Genomic DNA, 13,531 nt, shown 5'->3' with positions numbered 1-13,531 from the left:
AGAAGAGGATATTTGAAACAAATGCAACAGTTCTGGAAAGAATAATACCCAGAATAAGAAATAACAGAACAGAGGTTATACGATTTATAATATAAAATAAAGCATTCACAGCAGCAGAATTGGAAGAATTGGAAAGATATACCCTGGCCAAAGAAATCAAAACCCTGCCAGAGGTACCGTATTTTTTGGAGTATAAGACACACTGGAGTATAAGACACAGCTTAGTTTTTGGGGAGGAAAATAGGGGGGGGGAAATCTGCCTACCAGTTATTCAACTGGCTAGCATCCTTAGTCTGGTCAGCTTCAGCACATTAGTTCGCTGGTTTTGAGTGCGCTTGCGAGCTTTTTATTCCGTACTTGGGGATAAAGAACAGCTTTGTAAAGCACAGCTGATCTTTGGAGAGAGAAGCAATGAGAAAAGCAGGCTTGGAAGATCGCTTCATTTGCTAACGCCTCGTTAGGGCTGAAAAACAGCTTCTAAAGCACAGCTGAGAGTCAGAGGGAGCAGGCAAAGCAAGGAGATCGCTTCACTCACTAGCACCTCCTTAGGGCTGAAAAAAAGCTTTAAAAAAGATACATTTGGAGTATAAGATGCACCCAAATTTTCAGCCTCTTTTAGAGGGAAAAAGTGCATCTTATACTCCGAAAAATACAGGTAACTCAGACTATAGAAACAAACCAGTGAGAATTGGCAGGAGAGAAAGCAAGCATAGATGTAGAATTGTTTTCATTCAGGAAGCAGGCACCCACTCCACTGCCTCAGAAAGAATAAACCCCTTTAACTAAAGAAGTAGAAGAATTGAAACAAAAAATAACTGAGCCCCTAGAGCAGCACAAAAGCAACACGCCTGCATTGAAGCTTGTCCCAAAGAAACAGCTACCACAAGCATTAAAAGATGCCAATACTATAGTATCAAATATTATTGCATGAAACAAACCAATTAATGTACAGCACAGCTGCAGTTATCTCCAAATAAAGGAGCTTGCCTTATGTTCAATAGGCTAAAATGCTCTGAAGGCCCAGGGGAATTCCATTATTGGGTGTCAGATGTTGCATCATCTGTGTGTCAAAAGTGCTCTGACTGATGGGGGGGGGGAATCACCTCCCATTACATGCTCCAGCACTAGGTTTTACGTCAAAAATTAAGATACTGTATGATCTCTTGGCATGTTAATTTTGCAAAGGTAACCTGCCTCCTGTTTTCACAAGGAGTGTCAATCAAGAGTTTCCAGGTGTTCTTACCTCATTATCTTTAAACAATACTATTCTCTTTATGATTTTTTAATCATTTTCTCCAAAAGTATATGTAAACATCAATAACATTTCGTTATACAATATATACAATTTAAACGATTTTACAACTTTGTACAATTAAACCCTAATATTTTAATATTATAAATATCACTCAGTGTTCCACATTTTCAATCTCATTTTTCTATAAATACCAATAAAACAGTTATCAATAAGATTTAATCAGTCCCAAGATTATATCTCTAAGTCCCATTAATTTATAGTCCTTGAAAACTATATTTTCCAATGTATTTTTTACATCCTGTTAATCATAATACCTTTAGATATACCTAGTCCTAGTAGAAATAAGTATAAATTAGGAAAATAGTATAATATAGATTAGTACATAGAAGAATATATTGAAGTTGGAACATAAAAATTCTGTATATGTAATTGTATTATTACTGTGTGCATTGTATGAAAATTATGTTAACCTAGTCATTACACTGTCCACAAAAAATGTTGGTTGTTAAAAATAAAACAAGAGTTTCCAGGTGATGGAGCTGTATGTGCAATCTCCAATGACATTCAAAGGATAATGAAGCTCTGATATACTAAGAGGAAAAGATGGTGGTTTGGGCTCAGTATTTTTTAGGAGCCTTTATTAGAACTTATTTTTAATTTACCAAGACCAACCAGATTATCATCATTTCACCACTCATTTTATATAGGGATTGTTGTTTATTTAAGTTCACCAAGCTATGCAGAATTTCAGATTCTTCATTCTTTGGTAATATGCCATACTTGTAGGTACTATGGTGCACTCGTGAGCTGTGCAGCCCATGCAGCAGAGATGAGTTGATTCCCTGACCAAGCAGCAGACAGAAGCAGAGGTGTTGGGGGGGAGGCAGACAATCTGGACGCAAATATATAGCTTTCCCCCTGAAAACAGGGCCTATTCCAAAAACAAGAGTTGCTTTCACGATAAACTATTTTGTATCAAATTTATATTTTCTGATAAAGTCTCCCTTTATTTCTTTATCAGCAAATATAAATTATATATGCAAGTTTTGGTGCATACCTCTACCCGTGTAAATCTACAAAAACATATATATATATGTATGTATGTATATATGTATATGTATATAATATGTATACATATTGTACATATACAATAATATATGTATACAACATACACAAACTGTTTTTTTTTTCTTTTACCAAAGTAACAAACAAAGTAACAAACAAAAAATACACTTCAAACTCAAGATATCTGGATAGAAAACAGACATGAGAGCTTATTTCAGCAAAACAGTTTGTAAAGATAAATCTCAAATTCAAGAAGATCCAACAATAATCCATTTTCAATCGAAAGTTTCAAGGTAATCAACAGCTGACTGACTGAGGTATAGAGAAAATATATACTTTTTTACCACTGAAAAAAGACATCTTCAGAGCCACTGAAAAAGCCATCTTTTTTGCATTGCCCTGAATATTTTCCTTCCTTTTGTACACAACAAATGTGTACACAACAAATGTGTACAAAAAAGAAAAAAAATCTCAATACCAAATACATCTAATATTAAACATAAAAAAGAATCCATTCCCAGATGAATGCTGAAAGACACATAAAAAATCTAATATATCCCCCTCCTCTTATATAATGGGTCTACCAAGAGTTATAAAGAGCTGTGGTGGTGCAGTGGTTAGAATGCAGTATTGCAGGGTATGTCTGCTGACTGCCAGCTGCCTGCAGTTTGGCAGTTCAAATCTCACCAGGCTCAAGGTTGACTGATCCTTCTGAGGTTAGTAAAATGAGGACCCAGATTGTTGGGGGCAATATGCCAATTCTGTGAATCAGATTAGAGGAGGCTGTAAAGCGATATATAAGTCTAAATGCTATTGCTATTTCCCATCTGTAATAGTTAACAAAAGTGCTATATTATATAAACAAATATCCCTGCTGTGGAAATCTATTTATCTAATAATCAAATTGATCCACCACACCCAAACCTATACATATGTGTATAAAACAATCAACGAATTATTACAAAATTAAACCTAATTTTCAAATCCCTCTGTTAACCATCTGTCACTGTCGTTGTATTTAACATGTAGAAAATCCAACAGCTCCATAAGAAAAATGTTACAAAGATATTAATAGAAAAAGAGAAAAAAGCATATAGGGAAATTGTGATTATTAAAATTTTGATTATTAAAACAATACAAAAGAAACTTGTTAAAGTTGTTATTTATCTCTAACTTATTAGGTCATTTAGAGAAAAAATTGGGAGGAAGAATTATAGATCATCAATGACATGGGTTGGGCTTGCATGTGCTTGCTGTATGCTGTCTATATGAATAGAGGAAAGGTATATTAGAGGCTGTCTTGGTGGGGATACTTTTCTCATTCCCACTGTCACTTCTGATATCCATGTAACATTATTATTAGATTAATATGATATTTAACCTTAGGAATGAGCAATTCCCATGAGGCAACTAATGGAGGCAAGGTTAAATAGCAATATCACTTAGGCTTATATACCACAGCCAACATATTGCCCCCAACAATTTGGGTCCTCATTTTACCGACCTCGGAAGGATGGAAGGCTGAGTCAACCTTGAACTGATGAGACTTCAACTGCTGAACTGCTGGCAGTCAGCAGTCAGCAGAATTAGTCTGCAATACTGCATTCTAAACACTGCGCCACCAGGACTCAGTGGCAAACTAATGGAGGCAAGGGAACAGACAAAACTTGCTGAATGCAGCAGACAGACAAATTAAATGTGATATTAAACACTTCATATATTGATCTAGACCAGGATCAATAAGAGAATTTTAACCCCTTCCTCAGGGGTGAAATGTAAAATTTTTACTACCTGTTCTGTGGGCGTGGCTTGTGACTGGGTGGGCGTGGTCAACTTTTTTTTTTTTTTAACTTTTCAAAGCATTTTTTCTGCAAATGCAAAAAAATGCCTGGAAAAGGCTCTGCCGATCAAGCAACACAGCTGGGATTGTCAGAGCCTCTTCAAAGCATTTTTTTAACCACCTCTTCCGCTGAAGAGGTTGCAGAAAAAAATGCTTTAAAAGTCTCTGTGATGATCCAGCTGAGTTGCCTGATCGTCAGAGAGACTTATAAAGCATTTTTTCCTGAAACCTCTTCAGTGGAAGAGGTGATTAAAAAAATGCTTTGAAAAGGCTCTGCCATCAGGCAACACAGCTGGGATCATCAGAGAGACTTTTAAAGCATTTTTTTCTGCAACCTCTTCCGGGGAAGAGGTGGTTGCAGGAAAAATGCTTTATAAGTCTCTCTGACAATCAGGCAACTCAGCTGGGATCATCACAGAGACTTTTAAAGCATTTTTAACCATCTTTTCCCTGGAAGAGGTTGCAGAAAAAAATGCTTTAAAAGTCTCTCTGACGATCCCTGCTGAGCCGCAGGATCATCAGAGGCTTTTTTTTTTTTAACTTTTAAAAGCATTTTTTCAGTGGAAGAAATTGTAGAAAAAATGTTTTTAAAAGTAAAAAAAAAAAAAGCCTCTGATGATCGTGCGGCTCAGCTGGGCATGGTGGGGAGTGGACGCACAGGGATTTTTGCTACTGGTTCTCCGAACCACCCGCCGCCATTGCTACCGGATCGGGAGATCCGGTCCAAACCGGGAGCATTTCACCCCTGCCCTTCCTCCTAATTTATATAGGCTACACCAACTTTCTCTTTTCAACTGTGACCCCATGATGTCGTTTTATTTCATTATCAGCCTATGAGACGGGTTTAACTTGTCCTTAGCTACATTGCTGTACAGTTGTGTTTTCCCCTTATTTCCACAATGTCCAAAGGCAACGTCATGTTAAAAACTGTTAAGGTCTGTCATCTATTATCTTGGAGGGATATCAGAGCATTGAAACAGACACAGGAGAAAAATTGGCAATAGGGACATGACTTTCTACATGACTTTCAATAGAAATAGCTTTCTATTGACTTAAGAGCTGTGGTGATGAAATGGTTAGAATGTAGTAGTGCAGGCTACTTCTGCTGACTGCCGACTGCCAGCAATTCGTGTCTCACTGGCTCAAGGTTGACTCAGCCTTTCATCCTTCTGAGGTTGGTAAAATGAGGACCCAGATTGTTGGGGGCAATATGCTGACTAGAGGGCTGTAGAGCACTACGAAGCAGTATATAAGTCTAAATGCTATTGCTATTAAGGATGGGCAAAAAGCAATTAATACTGAAACAGTTGTTTGCCCCTATGTGCCACAGTGTTGACCTGGATCATCACTTCCTTCTACAGATCTGCCTGCCTGCCCTCCCCACTTCCCTCTCTGTCTCCCCTCTCTCTCTGCTTCCTCAAGATATAATTACATGATGATTATTATACTTTTTCCCCCTGTAGCAGTAACTAGTTTACCAGAGAATTCAGTAGAAACCATTTAGAAGTATAAAGCTTATTCAAACCAGCATTTAATGTATAGGTTTGTATGTGTGTATATACATACCTTCATCCATTCACATATGTATGCAAGAATTTACACATTAAAACATATTAAAAGATTCTTTAATTTTTTGCTCCTATATCAAACTTACTTGGCAGCAGCATCTTTCCTCAACTGATCATGCTTCATTAGAAGGTTTTTCCTATCTTGAAAAGCTTTTCTAACTTTGTATCCTTTGTAGACTGCCTGAATTTTGACAGCTGCAATATCTTGAATGGCAGCTATAGATAATGCACCATGTTCCAACATGAACTGAATTACTTCATGATGACCTCCCAGCAGGGCAAAGTCAAGTGGTGTATATCTAAAAATAACAGAATATTGTTAGAGAACTGATCAAATAGAAAAGTACAATAATCAATATTGTATTAATTCAGTATCCACTATGTTACATTAACTTTAGAAATAGAATGACAAAAAGAAGTTAATGCAGTAAATGCATTTACTTACTGCATTTTATTGTTAACTGCAGAAATATGCATTAAATATAAAGAGCCCTGATGGTGCAGTGATTAGAATGCTGCCTATTATAGGCTAACTCTGGCCTCAGCCTGGAGTTTGATCCTGACTGGCTTGAGTTTAACTCAGCCTTCCATTGGTCAGAGGTCAATTAAATGAAGACCCTTGTGTAGGTCTTTGGAGATTCAAGGTGTTGTAGGATGTAGTGCAGAGCCATATTAACAGCATCATCTGTTGATCTATTTGCTCGGTATGCAAATTGCAAGGTGTCTAACAGCAGATCCATGATGGTTTTCAAGTGGGCCAGCACTAGCCTTTCAAAGGTTTTCATGACTACAGATGTTAGAGCAATTGGTCTGTAGTCATTCAGTTCCTTGATAGTGGGCTTCTTCAGCACTGGGATGATAGTAGAGCGTTTGAAGCAAGAAGAAACATAGCACATCTCTAGCAATTTATTTAAGATACGGATGAAGATGGGGGCCAATTGGTCAGCACAGACTTTTAAGCAGGAGTTATCTTGTCTGGGCCTAAAACTTTTCCTGGCTTTTGTCTGTGAAATAGGTCTTCCACGTCCTTTTCTGTGATCACTAGGGGTTGGGAACCCAATGGGATGGGGTCAGTTGTAGGATGCTTGGCTGTTGGTGCGTCTAAGATAGGGGTTGTGGAGATAGGTGGCTATAGTTTCCTTTCAAGCCTGCAGTAAAACATGTTCAGGTCATCTGCCAGTTGTTGATTTCCTTCAGCCTGGGAAAGAGGTTCGCCGTAGCCAGTGACATTTTCAAGAGTTTTCCACATGTTTGCTGGTTCATTTGTTGAGAACTTGTTGTTCTTTAGCTTTTCAGAGTAGCTTCTTTTTGATGCTCTTATCTCCCTTATTAATACATTTCTGGCCTGATTGTACAGCATTTTATCATCTTTTCTGTAGGCTTCCTCTTTGGAACGACATAGCTGTTTAAGTTTAGCTGTGAACAAGGTTTGTTGTTACTGTATATTCTCAAGTTCCTGGTCAGTACACATAGGTCTTCACAGAAGCTGACATATGATGTTACAGTATCTGTGAGTTCAGCCAGATCTGCAGAGGTATCTTCAAAAATATTCCAATCAGAGAAGTCAAAGCAAGCCTATAGCTTTAACTTTGCCTCCAAGTCTTCACTGATTTAATTGTTGGTTTTGTGGTTTTAAGTCTTTGCCTGTAAGCAGGTACAAGGTGAATTATGCAATGATCAGAGTGTCCTACAGCTGCTCGTGGTAAAGACCGATAAGCATCTTTTAGTGTTGTGTAGCAATGGTATTCCTGCCTCTAGTGGGACAATTGACATGCTGAAAGTATTTTGGTAGCTCTTTCCTTAAGTTTGCTTTGTTTAGATCTCTTAAAATAATGGCCAGTGAATTTGGGTATTTGGCTTTAGCTTCTACAATTTGGTCAGCTAGAGTTCGTAATGCCTTGTTTACACAGGCTTGTGATGGGACATAAAGAGCAATTAGAAATTCACGAGGCGAATAGTATGGTTTGCAGTTGATAATTAATGTCTCTAGGTTTTCGTTACAGAATTTATATATTATAGTTATAGCCTGAGATCAGCTGTTGTTGATATATAAGCATAAGCTTCCTCCCTTCTTTTTATCACGTTTCTGTAATTCTGCCTGATCGTTGAATCTGAAACCCTGGGATATGCAGGCTGCTATTTTCAATTGATTCATTTAACCAGGTTTCAGAGAAGCATAGGGCTGCTGAATTGTAAAAATCAGAATTGTATCTGTTTAAAAGGAGTATTTCATCCATCTTAGTAGCAAGGGAACATACGTTGGTTAGAAAAATTGAAGGCAGAGGAATTTTATTTCTCCTATTCCTTAACCTACTTAAAATTCCTGCCCATTTACCTCTCCTTCTTTGCTTCCTCCGTTTAGGTTTTTTGGTAATCCATGGCTCCGGGAAAATTGCTTCTTCCTGTGTTAGAATCTCCTCCGCGTTTGTAAAGACGTGTGTGTGTGTGTGTGTGTGTGTGTGAGAGAGAGAGAGAGAGAGAGAGAGGGAGAGGGAGGGAGGGAGGGAGAGGGAGAGAGAGAGATAACAGAAAGCTGCTCCTTAAAGAAACATTGCTTAATTTTTAGCAGATGGTCTCGTGTGTAAGAAATCCATAGTGAATCGCAGAGAATAATTAAAAATAAAGAAACCATTAGAGATTATGTCACCGAGGCAGCCTTTGGCGGCGCTATCTTGGATCAATCATATTTGCTTCTATCCAGGATTTTGGTATCTTAGCTTCTAACAAGACTTCATTATAAACTTCCAGCATTAAAGGTGCTAGGGTATCTTGTAATTGTTTCTAAACTTCCACTGGTAGTCAGTCTGGTCCTGATGTTTTATTGTTTCCTTTTACAATTATACATATCTCTATTGGAGAATGTACCATTTCAGAAAGTACCTTTTCCCTGCATAGAATGGAGTACCTATAAAACTGCTTGTTTCTACAATTTTCAAAAGTAATTTAGTTTAAAAATAATAAAAAGTTAAAAATGGACAACTTGATTTTTAAACACCAATTAATCAGACATATTATCCTAATATTAGCATTACTAAGATTTCTACAGTGTAGCTATATCCAACCTAAACACTTCCAGACGTTGGGGTCTATAGGTCCTAGAATCCCCAGTCAACATATAAGTAGCATAGCGGGATTTTTTTTATTCAAAGTATTTCATATTATTTCCTGTCATAGTTATGTACATATCCAGCATGTAGTATTCAAAGGACATGTAAGTTGCAAGAAGAATAGCTTGTTCATGGCAGAAATAAATTCCAAACTAGTGGTTTTCTGACTTATCCCTTTACAACTTTTGCAGCAGGATCGATCTAACAATATGATCAGAAGAAATCCCAGAAAAGCAACAAAGATATTATTTAATAAATAGTACCTTTCTTCATTATTTTCCATATGATTGGGAAAGGCACCGAATCCTAACAACAGCTTTATAGCATCGAGGTAGCCATTGTTACATAACCAATGCAATGCTGTCCTTCCCTATGGTCAATAAAACAAAAAAAGAAACAAAAAAATAATTTATATTGCCAAATTCCAGTTCAAACACAGAAATCATCAGACTATATTCATTCTTTACATTATTTTGAACACATAGAGGTGTAGAAATTAATAAAGAAAAAACAACTCGCAGTAATGATATATTATAAACGCTAAATTTCAAAATATTTTATAATTTCCTCTAAATGGAGAAAGGGGAAATAAGGGGAAACAGAGGAAAATATCTAATATTTAAATTTTGTGCCTCTTTGTGTTCTACCCAGATTTGGAATTTATGGAACTATTAACCATCTTATAGCTATTAGAGACTTTCAGAATGGTAAATTTGAAAAGTCTTCATCGGTTAAATATAGGAAGGAAAGGAGAGGAGATTGATGTACTATATATAGGATGATAAAGATGATAAGATTGACTGTACAATTTTAAAAAAGAAAATACTACATGTTCTACATTTTCTGAAACATTTATGCCTATCATGGACACAGAATTCCTACAATGGATAAAGAATATTTTATTTAAGTTCAATTTAGCACAGTTTCTGTTTAACACATTAACCTATTCCTTACAAAATAAGCTAAATCCTCTACTTCTTTTCCATGGTCTTTCCCCAGTCTCTGTGGTAAATATAGCCCTTTATTAGAGTTGCTGCAGATTCCCGGCATGTTTATGTTCCACTGAACTGCAGTTCTGACTTTACCTTTTCAAAAAATAAAGCTATATTTCTATGTTCCAAGCAGACCTGCTAAAGTGCATGGTTGGCAAAAGTGTGAATTCAAACTCAAACACAGGCTGGCATTTATACTGGCAGGGAGACTGTAGTATTGTGAATGAAGACAGGCTATACATAACCAAGAAGCTCACTGGAATTGTATTCCCAAAATCATCTCTTTCTCCTTGCAGGAAGTCAATATTTATTTTTCAGCCCTGAAGCTTTGTAAAAAGCAGTATTTTCTAATTCTTCTTTTTATACAAAAATAGAGTTTTGATTTTATTTATTAAAAAGAAAAACCTTCATCACACATGGCTTGGCGTCTTGCTGGCATCCTGCCATCAAAAATTAGGGGGAGGGGGCAAGAGGGACAAATGGGCAATAAACAAATGGGGATGTAATGGGAAAATAGAAGGGGGGCATGGCACTTTGATGAAGACACGGAACCAGTTTGTGCCAATCTTCAAGGCCACATATCCTGAGAATGGAATGTGGGTTGCCCCAAACAGCGATTCTCAAAACACCTATGCAGCTCTGAAGACAAGCTGGTTAATGGGGGAGGGCTGGGAGGAGAGGAAAAATTTATAACTTTTTGCGTGGGAATCTTAGTTCTAGCCTGATTTTACTGCAACCAGCAACCTTTAGTAAAACAACTTGTCACTTCACCAAAATAATCGAGGGTCTTTCTTTTTTAAGGGATTTGACTGGGACATGTCTGACAGTAAAGTTTATCTTCAATTCTGAACAAAAGAAAAAAATAATTATAAGATTAAGAAATTAAAGAATTTGAAACAACAACAATAAGCTAAATAAGATTTTGATCTAAAAAAGTTATACATGGATTAAGGGCTAGATAAAAGTGGAAATTGGATTATATTATAAGATTAGGGATTAATTATAAAAAATAAGTAGGTTTTTGTAGTAAACAGACTTAATTTGGCTTTTTTGGCTATTGTAAGATAAGTGATGATTTTTGAAATTGGATGCTAGTGGGAGCTAAAGAGACTAAGCAAATGGGAAAAATACAATCTTGTTCTTGATATCAGTTAATATGGGAATTTACAAAATAACAAAAATATTGGAAAATAACAAAAATATTGGAAATATTAAAGGAGATCTCTGAAGAATGGAGGCAGAAATTAGTAACTAGAATATTAACACTTCAAAAGATGATGTCTGCTTCTATGATAGATTATGTATAAAATGTTAATGGAATGATAGATTTGGAACAAATTTTATCTAACAGAGACAGAAAGTATCAAAAGTGGAACTACAAATGACAGGCCAAAACAACGATTTGGAAAAGCATACTTTCCTGGACATAAAACAGAAAGTGGCTGAAATTTTAAAAGTTAAGAAGAAAATACAAATTATGAACCAGGAGAATGACCTGAAAAACGTTTTATTACTGGCTCTACAACAGAACTTAGTCAAAGCTCTTAAAATATATGGATGATGGGATAAAAAATAATTGAAGAGAAATCAAATCCTAGGATACTCTGATTGAATTAAAGATTAAGAAATAAAAGGAAGTGATATAAAGTTGCTTTGTTTGTTCAACATTAAAATAAACATTTTTGCAAAGTTTGCAAATTTATCGACTTTTGTTGACAATGAGATTGAAAAAAAATGATGTTTTATAGATTTGCTTATAGATAAATAATGGTATATGGGACGAAGAGATATGTTTCTTTGTTGCAGTGAAGTTTGGAAATACTTTTTTGTGTATTTCTTTTCTTTATTATTTCCTTTCTTTTTTCTCCTGCACTCTTTATTCTTTTTTCTCTTCTTTTCTGTTTTAGAATTTTTATTTAACCCAGGTCTTTGGGTGGTTCCTAGAGAAGTGCAAAATTAATTGATCACATCATTCCTTATTATCCCTCTACAGGTCTCTTTTTTGGAATCTTCTGATAAAAATTATTCTTCATCCTCCATCCTAACCCACAAATTATTTCCCCACCAAACTTACTTGATCTCAAAGTTGCTAACATGATAACCCCCCCAAAAGTGCACACAGCACTTCAATTCTTGACATTCAAGGTTATGGTTATCCAAATCATGACCATCTAAATGGTTCGTCATCTTAGAATCATCCTAAAATAATTAATTGGCCTTATTGATTGAATAATATCAAAGAATTCTTATCTAGCCCTTACAACTTCTTCTCCTCACTCATTCTCAGCTTCTCCAGGGTATTTCTCTTTTTTTCCAACTAATATAGAAAACAGCAAGGGGAGCTCATTTGGATCAGCTGCATGGTACATGCATAAGGATAGAAAGTTAGAATAATTGGTCTTTAACATTTTCTCCCCTTTAAGGTCACGATCTAGGCAGGAGACAGGAGAATATATATACAGTTTATATTAGGAGGCAGCCTATTTGCTCCAATTAATGTTTTTTGCCCTTTATGCATATATTTGCAATGATTTGGGCGAGAATAACATTGAAATGCAAGGTTTAAATCTTCCTATCTCTCCATGCCAGAATTCTTATTTGGATAAGACCAAAAATGCTTGCAATTTCCCTTGGAAAAAGTATTTAATTTAATGAATGGGAAATTGTTTTCAAATCTAAATTCCCCAAGCATGCTAGGTATATACATGACATCTAGTCTTTACTCTATGAATTTCTAGTGGAATTGGTGCTAAAGCTTGGATAAAGCTTGATATCCAAACAATGTATTCCAACAGCAAGGTGTGCATGCCTGAACTATTACAATAAATAATATAGTAAACATCACATACCTCTTTGTCTTGAATATTTGGATCTGCATTATTTTCCAATAGTACCACCATACAATTAATATAGCCTCCATAAGCAGCACACTGCAGTGGAGTTCTACCTGCATAATCCTGTACATTAGGATTGATTTTATTTTCTATTAATATTTGGCAAACATCAGGGTTTCCTCCTAGAGCTGCCCAGTGTAAGGGAGAGTGGCCGTCTTGATCAACTAAATCAACTCTTGCTCCTCCTGCAATAATAACATATGTTAATCCATGAAGTCTGCCTCAGTTGCTTATTAACAAACTAAAAAAGTGTATGGTGAGGCTATGTATATATCATTCCAACTTCCTTACTCAAGGTCTGCTTTCAAAGTCTTGACATGGCAGTTTTGAGATGTATTTATGTGCAGAAGATTGTCAATGAATCTACTTACTAACAATCCTAATGGAAGTATAATTTTTGCATGCACACAAAAGGCAGATACATATCTGTAATCTAATTTATTTCTCTCTTCCCACATAAATAATTGGCATCCTGATCAAAGAGTTACCATGTTCTGGTATGATACATATTTTACATTAATTTCTCCTTCACTGTTCTTCCCTTGAATCTAGTGAATTAGCTAGTTGATAATAAAGGTACAATTATATTACAATCAGAGATCAGAAACAAGCTAGTTTGGCAAACTATAGGGCATCTATTACACTTCCCATATAGAACTGCTATGTTAAACCTGGGTGTAAAAAAGATTCTTCCCTAAAATGATAAAGTTAATGACACAACTTAACTAGCCACTTGTCATTTAGGAAGTTACATTCAATTTCCTGTTGGGATTTGTGATCAGAGTAGTCTCATTTTTATATCTAAACATC

General features: G+C 35.9%; 1 protein-coding gene across 3 annotated transcripts in view; it reads right to left on the bottom strand.

Moving 5' to 3' along the window:
- Window positions 1-13,531, bottom strand: part of INVS (inversin) — an 85,369-nt gene that overhangs the window by 19,456 nt on the left and 52,382 nt on the right. For all 3 annotated transcript variants that reach the window (XR_015733879.1, XM_034416385.2, XM_060691785.2), the window contains exons 10-12: window positions 12,677-12,906; window positions 9,099-9,205; window positions 5,815-6,027 (exon numbers count right to left, since the gene is read on the bottom strand). Coding sequence is in view for 2 of the 3 variants with exons in the window: in XM_034416385.2 (XP_034272276.1) it covers window positions 5,815-6,027; window positions 9,099-9,205; window positions 12,677-12,906 (550 nt within the window). In the remaining variant the exon portion in view is untranslated. The remainder of the gene's footprint in view (window positions 1-5,814; window positions 6,028-9,098; window positions 9,206-12,676; window positions 12,907-13,531) is intronic.

The sequence above is a fragment of the Pantherophis guttatus genome, chromosome 4, assembly GCF_059756535.1.
Source record: "Pantherophis guttatus breed Tessera chromosome 4, ASM5975653v1, whole genome shotgun sequence".
NCBI lineage: Eukaryota > Metazoa > Chordata > Lepidosauria > Squamata > Colubridae > Pantherophis > Pantherophis guttatus.
Note: the sequence above shows the minus strand (reverse complement) of the source record. Positions and strands in the feature narration are given on the sequence as shown.